The following is a 16330-nucleotide window of genomic DNA, read 5'->3' on the forward strand; positions in this document are numbered from 1 at the left end:
AATTCAACCAGGAACAGGTCCAGTGAGGTAACACAGATGCTAGAGATGACCTGGGAGGAGCGAAGGGACAGCAAGATTTCTTTAGTCTGTTGAAGTGAGTGCTGAAAAGGGATCCAGTTACTTATGTTTCTGAAAGCATTCCAGCAGAATAGATGCTAAAGAAGGGAGAAGTATTTGGCTAAAAGAAAATATATAGATTGATGATTAATAAATTTAACTTGAAATTGGAAGGGAGAATCTTGAGGAATCCCTCATTGGAGCAGCAAGAGCGAAGTCCTGTTTGGGACAAAAAAGCTGTGGTTGTTCTGGGACAACAGGGAAAAACCGAACGCAGTGGCTGTAGGATGCAGGGTAGGTAACCATTCCTACGTGCCCCGAGAGTGGTGCTTGGCAGGGTGCGTTCTTAAAACTTCTCATCTTGAAAGAGCTTCTTTTGAAGAATTTCAACCGATCATGGGAAGCAGACGGCATGCCAACTGCATTTTTACTATTGTCAGGTACCTCTTTTTGCCCCTTATCTCTTCCTTTCTTCATGTCATTCTGCCGGTTTCTATGAGAGGTGAGAGATAGATACTCCCTGAATTGCTGTAGGATCTATACAAAGAAAGGACATAGTAGAGTTCTTGCTGTACCTTACATCTAGGTGTCATAATTATTTTTCCCCCCTTCTTTGGTGTAGTGGAGAAAAAAGGCTGAACCTATACTTTTTTAAACCCTATTTAATATCTTGCTTATGCCTTGAAGATTTCTGATCTACGATCAAGTTCCGTACATATTAAAACTACTACAAAAATTTGAGGAAGAGGCTTTTTCTTGCATGATTTTATGCTTCTTGTGAAGGAGGGTGGAGGTTTGATGGCGGGTGACAGTTACCATTGCACTGCCTAGTTAAGCATAAATTAAAGTAGAAAGATAATAGTGCGCGGATCCAAAGTCAGTGTTCACTTGAAGGTTTCTCATCTGGCAACCCAGTGTGCCGCTTTAGTCTGACAGAAAGTGTGACTAGCACGTAAATACCTTCCTGTATCCTGTGCAGCTGCCCAGGGGCTGGGGGCTGCAGGGCGGCCTCTGTGAGGAGAGGCCTCCTCTGTGAGGAGAGCCCTCGGCTGCCCTGTGCCAGATGTGGCCGGTTCCAGCCGGCTCCAGCCAACCCACCGCAGGGCACAGTTGAGCTTAGCAGCCAAGATGGTGGCGCCTGTGTGATGATGTATTTGAGAGAGAGTAAAAAATGCTCTGTGGCAGCTGTGAGAGAGGAGTGAGGAAAATTGTGAGAGAAACAGCCCTGTAGACACCAAGGTCAGTGATGGAGGAGGTGTTCCAAGGCACCAGAACAGAAAGCCCCTGCAGCCCCTGGGGAGGACTGCATTGGAGCGAGGGTATATTTCCTGAAGGAGCTGCAGCCTGTGGAGAGGACCCACGCTGGAGCAGTGAAAAATGTGAGGTGGAGTGAGCAGCGAAGAGGAACTGTTATGAACTGACCACAACTCCCCCATTTCCCACTCCCCTGCACTGCTCAGAGCAGGGAGAAGGTAGAGGAGTTGGGAGTGAAGGAGTGAAGCTGTGCTTGGGAAGAAAGAAGGATGGGGAAAGCTATTGTTTTAATTTGTTTTTGTTTCTTGCTACCAGAACCTGTTTTCAATAAATTACATTCCTTTTCCCCAAGTCATCTGTTTTGCCTGTGACAGTAAATGGTAGTCGATCTCCCTGTCCTTACCTCGACCCATCCCCTTATCCATCTTATTTTCTCTGCCCATCCTGTTGAGGATGGGGATCAAGAGTGCCCCGCGGGGGGTGGGGGGGGTGGTGTCTGGCAGCTGGCCAAGGTCACCCACCAGGCTTCCTTAGGGCTTGTGTTCTTTTAGACACATCCATGGGCTCAACAGGTATTTTTTTGCAAGCATTTTGTGTAAGTTTTTAAATGTTTTCTTTATGCTATTTGCAGGTTTAAACATTGGCTGTATTAGTGCACTGCCATATTTTTCAAGTACCTTTTAGTATATTTTCACTTTTCCTGCTCATTAAGCTGTGTGTTGCTTTTTAACTGGAGTGAAATAAGTTCTTTACAGTGCTAACATTTCTTAATGATAATTAGTCTATACAAAGAGGCAAATCATATTTTAGACCAGGAGTTCTAAGAAGTAATCTTCTTAAAGAAAAAAAAAAATTGTGGGTAGAATGTTTGATTTCAGAACTATTATCTTGCCATTATAAACAACAATTTGCAGTAAGAAGTTTTTAATTTTGTTTAGACTCCTTTCAGAAGAAGCTATTTTATTGGTTTGGCTGAATCAAAAGATTGATAAAAGAGGGTGTAAAGCCTTTCAATTAGATTGCTTTGGTAAGACTCAATCCCAGGTAGAAGTGACTCATGATTGTTCCTGTCTTGTAGTTGCTTAGTGATAATTGTGCAATAAATTAAACTTCAGTCCAGATCTCATAGGCAAGTACCTGCATGGTGCGCTGCCATGGTTGGTGAAGTGCACTTGTTAACAAGTTTCAGTAAGGCCAAGGGTGGACTATGCCTGGAGACAGCATATTTCATCTCAAGTCATGGTTGAAGGGCTTTGGCAGAGTAGTATGAGGAAGTCTGTGCAGTTTCTGCTGGTGTACTGTTCTGTTGAGAAAGTACTTTGTTGGTCAGGGTTGTCCATTTTTCTAAATGCAGTGGCTTTGCTGTGGAATGGAATTGCTTGAGACGTTTGGAAAATGCTTCAATCTATTCAGTTCAACTTAGTAACAAATGGAATAAGAGAATAAAGATAGAAACTCCCCCAAAAGTTTATCTGTCTTACCTGTGGATTCTCATTTCTTTTACTGTAATGATTTTTGTTAATCAAAGTAGTTATAAACAGTACAGTGTATTTAGCTTTGAATTTTACAATTATATTACAACCTCAGAAATTAATTTGTTTGATACATGCTCAGTGTTGTATTGATTTGTTATTTTTGTTTATTCTTTCTTAGTATTAATGTGATGGCAAATTTAATTGTGGTACATGTCACTGGTATGGTTTTAATTTGGGCTCTATATCATCCAGTAAGACAGACTTACTAATTAGATTAATTATATCATATAAATTAGGTAGCAGAAGCAGCTAATGCTGAAATGTCTTTTTTGTTTAATTTTTGCATTGTTAGTTTTCATATAACCTTTGTTTTCATTTCAGACCTTCAAGGTTGAACATGAGCTGGCATACCATGCCATTTTTTGAGTAATTCTGGGGTTGTTGATTGTTAGCCAGTCCTGAAAACTTCCCAAACAGAAGTCTAATTTTGGGTTCCTAGTTTTGAGGACTAGGCCAAATTCAAAAGTTTTTGCAGATGTTTCATTTTTTTATTGCTTTCACACATATCCTCTAACATGCAGCAGGTAAGAGTCCCATTTGCTAAATTGAGATTTCCCATTGCCTGGCTTTCTTAGAAGGTGGCTTCTTTAAGTCCATTGATGCTGGGTTTTGATGCTGTTCTCAGCTGACCTTCCTTAATACATTACACAGCCTACCTTTCTAAATTAAACCAAAACCCTTAAATTAGTTCTTAACGGACTTCAAAGAGCGCTTGTTAAGTACCATTCATTATGGTGGTTGCTACCGTAGTCTGCAGATACAATTACTTCTGCAGCAGCAGCACTTAAAGCTGGCACTGTAGCTGTGCATAGCTTGCTGTAGCAGCTGCCAAGCTGATGTGAGTGATGCATTCCTCATAGCTAGCGCTTCCTTATGTTTTATCAATTTATTAAAATAGAAAAGTACCCAACTGAACTTCCTTAGCAATAGCTCTCTCTCTCTTTCTCTTCCTGTGTGTCATGTGCCATGTTCCAATTTTAAACGTGGTCTTTGGACAAGCATCTTAAAGTTGTACTGTTCTATTTTTATTCATGTGGTGGGTTGACCCTGGCTGGACACCAGGTGCCCACCAAAGCCACACTATCACTGCCCTTCTCAGCTGGACCGGGGAGAAAAAGTGTGATGAAAGGCTTGTGGGTTGAGATAAGAGATAAGGGAGAGATCACTTACCAATTACCGTCATGGGCAAAACAGACTTGACTCGGAGAAAATTAATTTATTACCAATCAAATCAGAGTGGGGTGATGAGAACTAAAACCAAATCTTAAAACACCTTCCCCACACCCTTCCCTTCTTCCTGGTCTCAACTTCACTCCCAATTTTCTCTACCTCTTCCCTGCCCCAGCAGCACAGGGGGACGGGGAATGGGGGTTGTGGTTAGTTCATCACACGTTGTCTCTGCCGCTCCTTCCTTCTCAGGGGGAGGACTCCTCACACTCTTCCCCTGCTCCAGCATGGGGTCCCTCCCACAGGAGACAATCCTCCACAAACTTCTCGAACGTGAGTCCTTCCCACGGGCTGCAGTTCTTCATGAACTGCTCCAGCCTGGGTCCCTTCCACGGGGTGCCGTCCTTCAGGAACAGGCTGCTCCAGCCTGGGTCTCCTGCGGGGCCACAAGTCCTGCCAGGAGCCTGCTCCAGTATGGGCTTCCCAGGGGGTCACAGCCTCCTTCGGGCATCCACCTGCTCTGGTGTGGGTGTTCCCTGGGCTGCAGGTGGAGATCTGCTCCAGCGTGGAGCTCCATGGGCTGCAGGGGCACAGCCTGCCTAACCGTGGTCTTCACCAGGGGCTGCAGGGGAATCTCTGCTCCAGCGCCTGGAGCACCTCCTGCCCTTCCTTCTGCACTGACCTTGGTGTCTGCGCAGTTGTTGCTCTCACGTATTCTCACTCCTCTCTCCAGCTGCAATTGCTCAGGTTTTTTTTTCCCCCCTCTTAACTATACTGTTCCAGCTACCACTGTTGGTGATGGGCTCAGCCTTGGCCAGTGGCGGGTCCATCTTGGAGCTGGCTGGCATTGGCTCTGCTGGACATAGGGGAAGCTTCTAGCCACTCCTGCAGCCCCACCACTACCAAAACCTTGCCATGCAAACTCAGTACAATTCAGGATGATTGGTTGGTAACCATAGGTGTTGCTTTGGTAAGAAATTACATTAATTTAGTGAGCTGGACATGGTGGGAGATCACTGAGCTGTATTGCAGTATTATGGACTACTTAAAATTGTTGAGCTTTAATTAAGAATTTTCTACAAATAGAGAAGTAGCAGTCCTAAAAAGCAAAACTAACTTATAATCTGTCTATTACAAATCAATATGATGTTCCCCTCTGCCCATTCACTTTCTACCGCATGAACAGAAAGGTGGTAGATCTAAGGAAGTGACTGTCTTGGTGGTTTGATATTTCTTGCTGGTGGGTGATTTGAGCAGAATTGTTCCATCCTCCACGTGTGTGCCATTCAGTGCCACGCAATCAGGGCTCCAACATGCTCCCTGTCGTTATGATTTCCCTCCTGGGGAGCACAGATCTTGGCCCTAACGCATCTCCTGCGGAGGCTGCTCTGAGGGAGGCAGACTGGGGAGCTTGGGCTGTGCACAGCAGCACATTGCTGCTAAAGCAAACCAGTAGGAAACAGTTTCCTGTGCCCACGTGCTACCTCAGGCTTCAGTGAGGGAGTGCTGTGATGGTGTATGATTTGAAGGGCCGCCTTTACTATCATTGAGGAGTAAACAGCAAAACTTGCCACTCCGTAAGCACTGTAATGCCGGTGCACAAAGTGGAGCCAGGAGTTGGTGGTGTTGCCTTTTATAGCTCTTGAAGTATTTTATTTTCTTCTTTAGAGCGTACTGACTGTCTAGATGTTTTTGTGATTCCAAGGAAGCTGAAGAGGGCTTTAAGTTCTTCTTTTACTGTAAATATTTTGCCATTAAAGATGTTTCTTAACATCTAATTGGTATAAATGATAAAATTCTGAGTTTTGTGTAAATGTTGTTATTGATTTCCTCTCCCACACCATAAATCCGTGTGACTTTTAAAGATAAGAGCTGGCTGCATAGATCCACATGAATTTGCCATGCTTTCCTACTAGGCTGAGCCATATTAATGAGTTACACCTTGCTGTGTGGTAGCACCACACTGCTTAAATGAATTAGTAAAATGAGAGCTGCTTATAGCAAGTCAATTCTGCAACCTGTGCTTACTGTTAATTCCGCTAAATGTAAAAAATAATTTATAGTTTGATTCCCTTAAATGAGAAATGGACACATTATGTGTTTATCTGTGGTCTTTCATATTTCAATGAGAAATAAAGGTAGTCCTTTTTTAAAAAAGTTATATTTTTAACCAGCATGGCTGGTCAAATTAAACTTGAATGTTGTGGAAGAGCATTGGTGAGAAGTTTGTCATAGCAAATACAAATAAAAAATGAAGAAAACTTGCAGTACTTAAGTACTTAAAATTTTTCTGTGTTTAGTGTGGACTAGGAAAGACTAGTTGGCAGAAATAGCAATGGACTACAATATAGTAACAGTCATTTTAGATCATATAAAAGCTTCTGCAAAAGTGTGTATAAGCTTCTGCAAAATTTTACAAAGCAAATGGGAAGATAGTAAGGACTGGGGCAGGGCAAATTGGACAGTGCCTTGTGTAAGTTGCATTTTTTCCTCTCTAAACAGGTTTTCATCTTTCGTCAATTTTTTTTTTCTCCTTGTACAGTGGAGAGAATGAGGTCTTTTAAGTTGTAAAGGTTGAGTACAACATGTACCTACTTAAGGTACTGATGTCTAAAACTGTTTATCCACAGTCCAGATGGAATATTACATATTTGATGTTAAGTGAAATGGATCTAATCTGGAAACTATATAAATGGTATTGTTGATATCTTATGTTACAATGGGCTTTGGTCGCTTTATCTTGTATAATAATCTTATTTTCTTTTTTTAAATGTAGCGGTATTTTCTTGTTGGAAGTAATCCTGCAGAAACCAAATACCGTGTTTTGAAAATAGATCGCACTGAACCAAAGGACTTGGTTATAATTGATGATAAGGTGAGAGCCTCTAGTTAGGGCTTTTTCAGTTATTCCAAATAATACCAAATTGAGCTGAAATTAAATATTACGCATTTAATCTGTTTCAACAAAGTTATGTTACAGAATCAAAGATTCATATAACAGTTGAGGTTGGAGGGGGTCTCTGGAGGCTGTCTAGTCCTATGCCCGTGCTCAGAGCAATGCCAACTAGATCAGGTTGCTCAGGGCCATGTCTAGTTGCGTTTTGGATATGGATGGAGATGCCACGTCTCTGGGTAACCTGTTCCAGTGTTCAACCATCCTCAATGGTGGTAAAGCTTTTTCTTATGTTCAAATGGAATTTCCTGTATTTCAATTTGTGCCCACTACCTCTTGGCCTTTTACTGGATACCACTGAGAAAAGTCTGCCTCAGACTTCTTTATTCCCCTCTACCAGGTGTTACACATTGATAAAATCCCCTCTGAGCTTTCTCTTCTTCAGGCTGATCAATCCCAACTCTCTCAGCCTCTCCTTGTGTGTCGGATGCATGCAGTATTAGCATGATAATGACTAGTTAAAATATGGAAGTGGCCACAAAATCTCCAAACAGCATGTTCACTTTTCCCAAGTTTTTCAATTTATTATGTATATACTCCAAATGTTTTTTTTATGTTCAGCTGTGCTGCTCTAAATGCAAAGTAATTACTACCTAGCCAAATTTTTAGTATTTCTGATATATTGCACAGTAACAGCGGCAGCAAGAGTTTTAATGTATGCAATAGAGTACGACTTGATTCCTTTCCAGGAAGTTTATGGTTCTAAATCTTAAGTGTTAAGATTTTAAAATGTTTGAATTCACATGCGACCATTGCTATTTCTATTGCAGTGAATGGTGTGTTTTGTGCGTTTCTTACTTGTTGGTAGGACTAAAGCAGGAGACAGAGGATGTAGAGCAGACGTTTAGTGTATGAAGTAAATTCTACTGTTCGCTGACATGAAATAACATTTAACTAAGCAGTAACTTAAGTGACTTTTTATTTTAAAGCATGTGTATACGCAACAAGAGGTGAGGGAACTTCTTGGACGTTTAGACCTGGGAAACAGAACAAAGATTGGGCAGAAGGGCTCTTCTGGGTTATCTCGAGCTGTCTCTGCTTTTGGTGTAGTCGGTAAGTATTTGTGTTTATAAAATCTTTTATTTCTTAAGGAGGTGAGGCTTGCTGTGTCACACTGCATATCTTTCTGTCTCCCCTTGATTTTTTTTTTTTTAAACTGAAGAGGATTGAGAAATGTCATTCTCAAATAAGTTTCTATGTATTTTGTGAAAACAGGTGGCCAGGACAAGGGTAAGAGTTGTGCTGTAACTAGACTCTTCTGTGTTACTAAGGGACAGATCTAGAAAATAACCAAACTTATAACCAAAGTTAGCCAAAAAAAAAAAGCCAAACTATAACGAAAGAAACTTGGTTGAAGATCTCACCAAACTCAACTGATTATAGGATAAAAATCACATGGAACCTGGCCTCCTGAATTCCAGAGCTCACAGAATGCTTTTTTAAAAAAGAAAACAAAAGTTGACATCCTTTATTAGGTTGCATTTCTTCATCACACACTATTCAGAAAGATGACTTGATTTTCTTGTTGGCAAACTTTTTTGCAGTGATGTATTTAAGTATTTCTTTTTCATGTTTGAACAAGTGTAACTGACTAGAATGTCAACTAATTTTTAAATGCTGATTAGCTGCCATAATCCTAGAGAATTGCTTCAAGGATTTAATAGCTTCTAACTTCATCTGAAAGTCACAGCTTTCCTCCCTATTGTCAGATGCTGAGGTTGATACGTTGATGGGTCATGTCTCCAATGTAAATGTTAATGTGTGCTCTGACAGCCCCCAAGAATACTTTGTGCTTTATTTGAATCAATATACACCTGAACATCTAAATCTAAAGCTGCAGAGGTAGAGAATGCAATTACTTTAAAAGATGCTCCTGAATTTTGCATAACCACCAAAATATAAGAAAATATTAGTAGTATTCTAATCTAAGTGGCAGATTTAGCAAACTTTCTTCTATATTCTTTTTGTCCATGAAGAGTTTTGGAACTTATCAATGGATACACTTTTCAGAAATTTCTTAGATGAGGTTTACGTTCCTTACTAATTTAAGAGTATTAATAATACAGGTAAACCTAAAGAAGCTTCTAACAGTCTTGCAGTGTTGACGCTTTTTGCACAAGCCGTAAGTGCTTGATATGTAAATACGTGAAAATAAATTCAGATGGAAGGAGGTTGTGTTCAATGAAAATTTTGCATCCTAATTGTATGTTTGTTTATATATACTCTTCATAATAGGAGAGTTTCTATTCTGTAGCTGGACAAATGCATTGGTTGTCAGATAAGGTGTACTATTTCTATTTTCTGGTGAGGCCTCATCTGGAGTATTGTGTCCAGTTCTGGGGTCCCCAGTTCAAGAGAGACAGGGAACTTTTGGAGAGAGTCCAACAGAGGTTTACAAGTATGATTAAGGGCCTGGAACATCTCTCATACAAGGAAAGGCTGAGAGACCTGGGGCTGTTTAGTCTGGAGAAGAGAAGGCTGAGGGGGGACCTTATAAACATCTATAAACACCTGAAGGGTGGCTGTCAGGAGGATGGAGCCAGTCTCTTTGCAGTAGTGCCCAGTGATAGGACAAAGAGGCAAGGGGCACAAACTGCAGCACAGGCAGTTTCACCTCAACATGAGGAAAAACTTCTTTACTGTGGGGGTGATGGAGCACTGGAACAGGCTGCCCAGAGAGGTTGTGGAATCTCCTTCTCTGGAGACCTTCAAAACCTGACTGGCCGCATTCCTGTGCGACCTGCCCTGGGTGATCCTGCCTTGGCAGGTGGGCTGGACCAGATGATCTTCAGAGATCCCTTCCAACCCCTACCATTCTGTGATTTCTAGATTATTTTTTTAGAAGCAACATGCTGTCTTAGTGATCTTCAGATTATCTTGCACTTTATATGCTTTAGACATCTTCTATCTTGATGCTATCTAATCATATCTGTATAAACATGTAATCTGAGGGAATGCAACTGGTCCTTTATTTCTGCCTCCTGACTCAGGTCAGGAGGACAGGGCTATTTTTTTGTAGGATTGGAAAGGACAGCTTTGTTCTGTTCTCTGGTTATTTCATTAACCAGAGACAGTACATTCAGTGTGCTTGGAATGGGAGTGCTGATAGGCTAAGTTCTGGTTCACTGTATAGTGTTTAAAAGTAGAAATCACTTTTAAATGAAGGGAACCAGGCCAAGGGGAAAGGCTGGGTTCCTTATCAGACTTTGGTATAACATTTGGTGAAATTTAAAGGCTGTTCATGTAAGTGATTCCAGTACTTAGAGGATACAGGAAGACCTTTGACTGCTATTTAACAACTGAAATTCAATAGCGTGGCTGCTTCCAATTGAAGACTCTGTTTCTTATTGTCAGCAGGGTCTCCTTTACTTGTGCAGGTGAGAGCATTTTTCCAAGGGGGGCTAATAAGGCAGAAGAAAAGAATTGCAGTTCATTCGATCACATTGCAGCCTCCAGCAGTGACAGGGAGGAAAATGTGTGCTTTGCTCATCCTTCTTTAATTTATAATGCAAACCTAAAAGAACTGAATATAAATACAAGTAACAATGTGAACTGTGAGGGGTTTTCCCCCCCGCCTCAATTATATATTTGTTCACAGTGCAGCAGTGACTGAGTTTTGGGCTCTTTGCTAGTAGCCACCCATCAAAGCAGCTACCTCCAAGAGCTAATTCATGTAATTTACTAGTTATTAAAACTTAGTACTGCTGTGTCACTACCTATACTGTATTAGAAACAAATTTGGGTTTGGGGTGGTTACATATTTCTATTTTTAATTTGCATTTATGCATTTGTATTGTATTTAAAGGTTTGTAATGCTTTTTCCTAATTATATGTAATAGAGACATCCAAAGAAGCAACTCAGTGAAAAAGCATGGCTATGCCCTGTAACATTGGGGAATGAGGGTGGAGGCTTCAGGAGCCTTCTTTAATAGGCAGTAAAGCCAGACACTTCCTGCGCTACCTCCTTAGCCCTCTGGACTTCAGCAGGGTCAAGGTTTGGTATCTGAGAGAGAAAATAGAAAGAAAGAATTACCCCTGATGTTCTGAATGCTAATTTGGGGGAGATGCTGCTGTAGACAGGAAATTTAATTCCCTGCTGTTAATGAGAGAGAGCACAAAGGTGTTGTAGTACCCTCAGCTCCTTTTGCTGTTCTGTGTCCCTCCCCAGTAGACAATATATAAAAGTGAATTGGAGATTGGGATTCCTCCTTGCCCTGGAAAATTAACGTTTTGGTATCTGAAGTAATTAGGGTATGCCTCGCTCTGAACAGTGAGAGTCCTATAAAAAGCAAATACAAGTATTTTAAGTAGACAGCAACTTACTCTGAATTTTCAATGTCTTAACTCTACTACCTAATATTAAAAATATGCACAGTGGAAGTGAAAAAAGTAAGAACTATGTACTTCATTGATTAGCACTTATTGGGGGTGAATTGTTAGAGTCTGTGTCTATGTATATGTATATTTTTGTATATGCATATATATGCACATTATACATATAACATTAAGAAGAAACAAAAATTCTGTGGAGTCTTGAAACAATTCTGATATTGTTTTGCTAAGTGTGTTTGATCAAATCAATGCAAACATCCAACTAATGGCATTGTAATGCTGTTTTAACAGGTTTTGTCAGGTTTTTAGAAGGCTACTACATTGTGTTAATAACAAAAAGAAGAAAAATGGCAGATATTGGAGGTCATGCAATATATAAAATAGAAGATACGAATATGATCTACATTCCAAATGACTCTGTAAGAGTCACTCATCCTGATGAAGCCAGGTAAATAATGGTGGTAAACAGTACTTTTTGAGTATTTTCTAAGCAACGGTGAGCTGCAACTAGAAATTTCAGCCATAGAATTCCTTCTATTAATGTCATTCAAGCCATTTTATTTTAGTTGGTAAATTAGCGTGGAAGAATGGAGAGTGGGCCACAAGTTCTGTGGCCTCTAACCTGGAGGGTAAATACAACAGTTACAGTTTTTCAGAGCTTTTTGTCGGCATCTCCATGTCACTTACATGTCAAAGCTACATCCTAGCAAACGTGCACCACGAAACATCCAATAAACATTGTTCTTACAAGGTCAAAGTAATGCTAATACTGGTTTATATTGTTTGGGGTATTGTTCTTTTGTTAGTAGTTCTAGCATCATGTTAATGTCACCTGAAGAGATATTTTGTACCCTTCAAGAAGTGCTGAGCAAATTATTTAGGGATTCTGTGCTGTCAGAATCTTGTGAATGTTGGTGTTGTAAAGGGTGATAAACTGGCCCACTGGTAAGTTTAGCTGCTTTTTTCCTTTCTGTAAGTTCTTTCTAAAGAAAGGGGTTTGGGCCTTTGAGCAGCAGGAAGTCTTGTATGACATGTACAAGTACATCCTGGTGGTTTTTTTATCAGGCAAATGATATCAATAAACTGCTTTTCAGTCTGTACTAAGTGTGACTAGTCTAAAAGTTGTGATGGGTTATGATAAACTGATGTCAGGTAATAAATCAAGCCAATGGTAACTTTAAAAAGTTTTCACTTTAAGATATGACTGATTGTAAACCTCAGTCTCCCCTCTTAGAATGCAGCAGACTGTATTATCTGACCTATATATTTATGGTGTTAACAATTTTATCTTTCATAGACAGTGTTATCGTTTCTTCTGAGAATTTGCAAGTGTATGACATGTTGAAGTAGTTTTTTTTTTTCTTTCTCATTTATTTGAGAATAACTGTGAAAATACTTACTTCTTGTATAGTACTGTTGGGATTTACTTGTGTAAGTCCTAGAGAATTTGACCCACGTATGCAGAAAATAGAACTGCAACTGTATCTACAGCTGCCTAAAGAAATGGAGTATGTACATGAGTAGACACTGGATTAAAAAAAGGCTATTTCATTTATTTAATCCAGATGCTGACATTCTAGTGGAATTACCTGTCAAAACAACTACAGTGAGGTAGCTAGAGAACTTACAGCAAGAGTTAATATTTATATGTAGTTTAATTTCTGAGATCCTCTGAATGACTTCTTGTCTGCTTAAAATTCCTTTTAACTGGAATTATTTTGCTAGGTATCTGAGAATCTTTCAAAATGTGGACCTTTCTAGCAACTTCTATTTTAGGTAAGTATTTGTTACTAATTCCTTTAAAAAATTGTCCTCATTTGAAGATACGCCCTGCGCAGGGTACATCTTTCATAGGTCCTACTGGGCATTACCAGTTCTCTTGCTTACTGCTTCATAAATGCCATGCCTGAGACAAGTTTCTGTGTTCCAGCTACTATTACACATGAGATTTTTGGGACAGCAGAAAAATGGGGAAAATGTGATAAGCCTGGCAATAGTAGTTAGAACACTTTAAGACTTAAAAAACGCCACATCAAAACCAAACCAAAAACCCTTTGGCAAGTATCAAAAGGTATATCAGTCTAGAACATACTCCCTCTTGGAAAATAAAGGCTTTTTGTCACAACTGTATCTGAAGGCAAAACCTATTGAGGTTTCCTGTCTGTTTTGTGGTTTTGCATGGAAAGGCTTTTTCACAGTATAAAACCTGCATTTTAATTCCATGCCTTGTCTCCCAGCCCTAACATTATACAGTTTCTGGGGTTTTTTTTCTGCTTGGAGATGATGAATGTATACAGTTTTGTGATGGTGCATAGAGGGGAAAGGAGAAGGTTCTTAGAAGGCTTTCTGATAAACACATTTATCAGCTTAATTTAAATTGTTCTTGGCTGAAATCATAGCATATTTTTCTGCACGGTTTTCATATAAATCCTGAACAGAATTAGAAGTTAGGTATAAGAAAACATTTGGTCTAAGAGGAAAACAGAGGAATAGCCTGAACAAGTCTCTTACTGGGATGCTGTTTAAAGGGTCTGTTATATGCAAACTGATCATGTAACAGACTTTTGGTTTTTTTCCTAATAGGTAGGCATGTCTGGTTGTTATTATGGAAATGTGGTGAACACATGGGTTAGAGTTTGTTATCATGAGTGATAAATCTAAATGTCCAATGCTTAAATTTTTTTTTTTTTTAGATCATTAATGAATATTTAGAATTTACTGGGGGGCCAGTAATCATTGATGCCGTCTTAGGAAAATCTTTGGATATCTGTATTTCTGATTCAAGTGTTGTATAAACTTGGTTTCTCCTGGAGGGGATGAATCCTAGTGGCTTATAAAATTTAGCAATTAGTGTAGTGTTGTCAGTATAAAAGACATAAGATACAGAATTTGTTACTATTATGGAACTAATAACCACCTTTTGCTTATTCAGCAGCCACTGTCTTAGGATGCATCTATGCTGCAATCACAAATTTGAAGACACATAGTTTTTGTGGACCAAATTTTTGGGTGTTTTGAGTTCAGGTACTAGTTAGAGAGTAGTACTTAAATCTCAGAAAAATGAGGTTGTCTATGTATATGGATATTTTGGCTATTGTAGTGTAAACAGTTCCTATGTTTGTAAAGCTTCTTGTGGTAATTTGTATCATTTGTACCATTTGCCATTATAGAATCAGAATCTGTTAAGAGTCTTTTTTTTTAATGGATAGAGAGAGAGTAAGGGCTTTCAGAAAAATCCTGTGCTTCTACAATTATTAATAAACAATAACTGTCTATCAGTTACAGCTATGATCTATCTCACTCCCTTCAGTATAATCTTACTGTCCTGAGAATGCCACTTGAGACACTGAAAAATGAAACAACTCAGACCCGACAAGAGAGTTTTGATATATTTGAGGATGAAGGACTTTCAACACAGGGTGGAAGTGGTAAGCCAATATGCCTCATTTAATGTTGTTGGTCATGAGTACATTTAGAGTGTGTTCTCCTTAAGTTTACTTTTGAGAAACACAGGTCTTCTGTGTTGATCAGAAGTGTCATAACAGTTGTGAGTTAATAAAAGATTACATAAAGTGCAAAATACAGACATTTGAATTTGAACAATGCAATTTCTAGGGGTGATTAATCATTGTTTTGTTAATTTACGTTGCAGCTCAGGGAGATAATTGAGCATGCTGACATTTTTCAGCAACTGGTTCTTCAACTGACTTGTAAGACTCAGGAGTGAATCACAAAGAGTGGGAAGCAATAACTGATTATGTACTAATAAATCTTTTTTGTTTCATGTTGGAAAATATCGATGACAGAGGAATTGTATGAAGTTAGTTTCAACTTGATGTAGTAAGCTCTATCAGGAAGTCTAAGAAAAATTACTGATTTCATTTGAAAACTACAGCCTTCACTTTGGATCTAACATGTTCATGAGAGTGTAGAAATGACCAGACAGACAAAACTATTTTCCCACTTGCTTGGCCCTTAAAAAAAAAAAAGTCCCCCAAAATTCTTAATATTGGATTTTATTCTGTGGAAGTTGATTTTTTTTTTTATCTTTTATTGCCCTGTGATTTGTACTAATTATCTGAATGCTTGCCAAAAAATTAAATTTTAGTTTTTTTACTTGTTGGTATTGTACGTGTGACACCACTTTTCTCCTTGTTTAATCATGAAATATCAGAAATAACAGTGCTACCTTTGATTCATAATAAGTACATTGCCGTAAAAGTGGTCTCAAACAGCTGTGGAGATACAACTAAGCTTCTTAGGTATTAATAGAACAGCATGCCTTTTAAATACATCACTGGTAAGCAAAACAATAGAACAGATGAAGTCTGCTACTATTTTGCTTAGCATATCAACTTGGTATGGAGGCCAACTTAGATGCAACATAGAATCTGCATCTGTGCTTGTATTGGTTATAAAGAGGCTCAACAGCCTCTTGCATTACCACTCTTACTTGTAGTCACCCGCTGTGTAACCTCTGTTGCACAGAAAATATAATACTTGTCCTAAAATAACTTTGGTTCTAGGAGATAGTGTGAATTTCATGACTCATGTTTTGTCCCTTCTAACCCAAAATGAATCTTCTGAGGCACTGAATAAGGAATTTATTGGTCCTGCTTTCTGTGCCTCCAGAGGGGACTCTGAAGGTCTGATGTGCACATAGTTAAATACAGAAATGCCCGAAACAACCCCTGACCCAAATTTGTGCAAGACAAGCTTGTGCACCCTTTCACTTTTGACACCCTAGAATAGACCTACGCTGACTACAACTCAAAGAATGATAATGAATATTAGGTAAGTAACTAATAATCTTTGATAGTGGAACTTACTATGTTAAATAGTTGTAAACATCTATCATGTTGTCATTTAAAAAGTTTAAAAGTAAAAAGTAATGCTGTATACAGTATGCCCTAAATCCTGTGGAAAAATTGGAAGACAATTGAATAGTGTATTAAACAAAAGACTTCCCCTCCCACATCTCCACCTTCCCTGCCTCACCCCCCCCCCCCAACAATTCAGAAACCTGTACATA

At 39.3% G+C, this 16330-nt stretch overlaps 1 protein-coding gene across 1 annotated transcript in view; it reads left to right on the plus strand.

Annotated features, from left to right (window-relative positions):
- Window positions 1-453: 453 nt before the first annotated feature.
- LOC104625710 (polyphosphoinositide phosphatase-like) overlaps window positions 454-16330 on the plus strand; it is a gene marked incomplete at its 3' end in the record, with an annotated part of 20326 nt that continues 4449 nt past the window's right edge. Inside the window, exons 1-7 of the mRNA XM_010293409.1 lie at window positions 454-497; window positions 1037-1244; window positions 6790-6888; window positions 7896-8019; window positions 11590-11746; window positions 13024-13074; window positions 14578-14726. Coding sequence (XP_010291711.1) covers window positions 454-497; window positions 1037-1244; window positions 6790-6888; window positions 7896-8019; window positions 11590-11746; window positions 13024-13074; window positions 14578-14726 — 832 coding nt within the window. The remainder of the gene's footprint in view (window positions 498-1036; window positions 1245-6789; window positions 6889-7895; window positions 8020-11589; window positions 11747-13023; window positions 13075-14577; window positions 14727-16330) is intronic.

The sequence above is a fragment of the Phaethon lepturus genome, unplaced genomic scaffold (genome assembly GCF_000687285.1).
Source record: "Phaethon lepturus isolate BGI_N335 unplaced genomic scaffold, ASM68728v1 scaffold7478, whole genome shotgun sequence".
NCBI lineage: Eukaryota > Metazoa > Chordata > Aves > Phaethontiformes > Phaethontidae > Phaethon > Phaethon lepturus.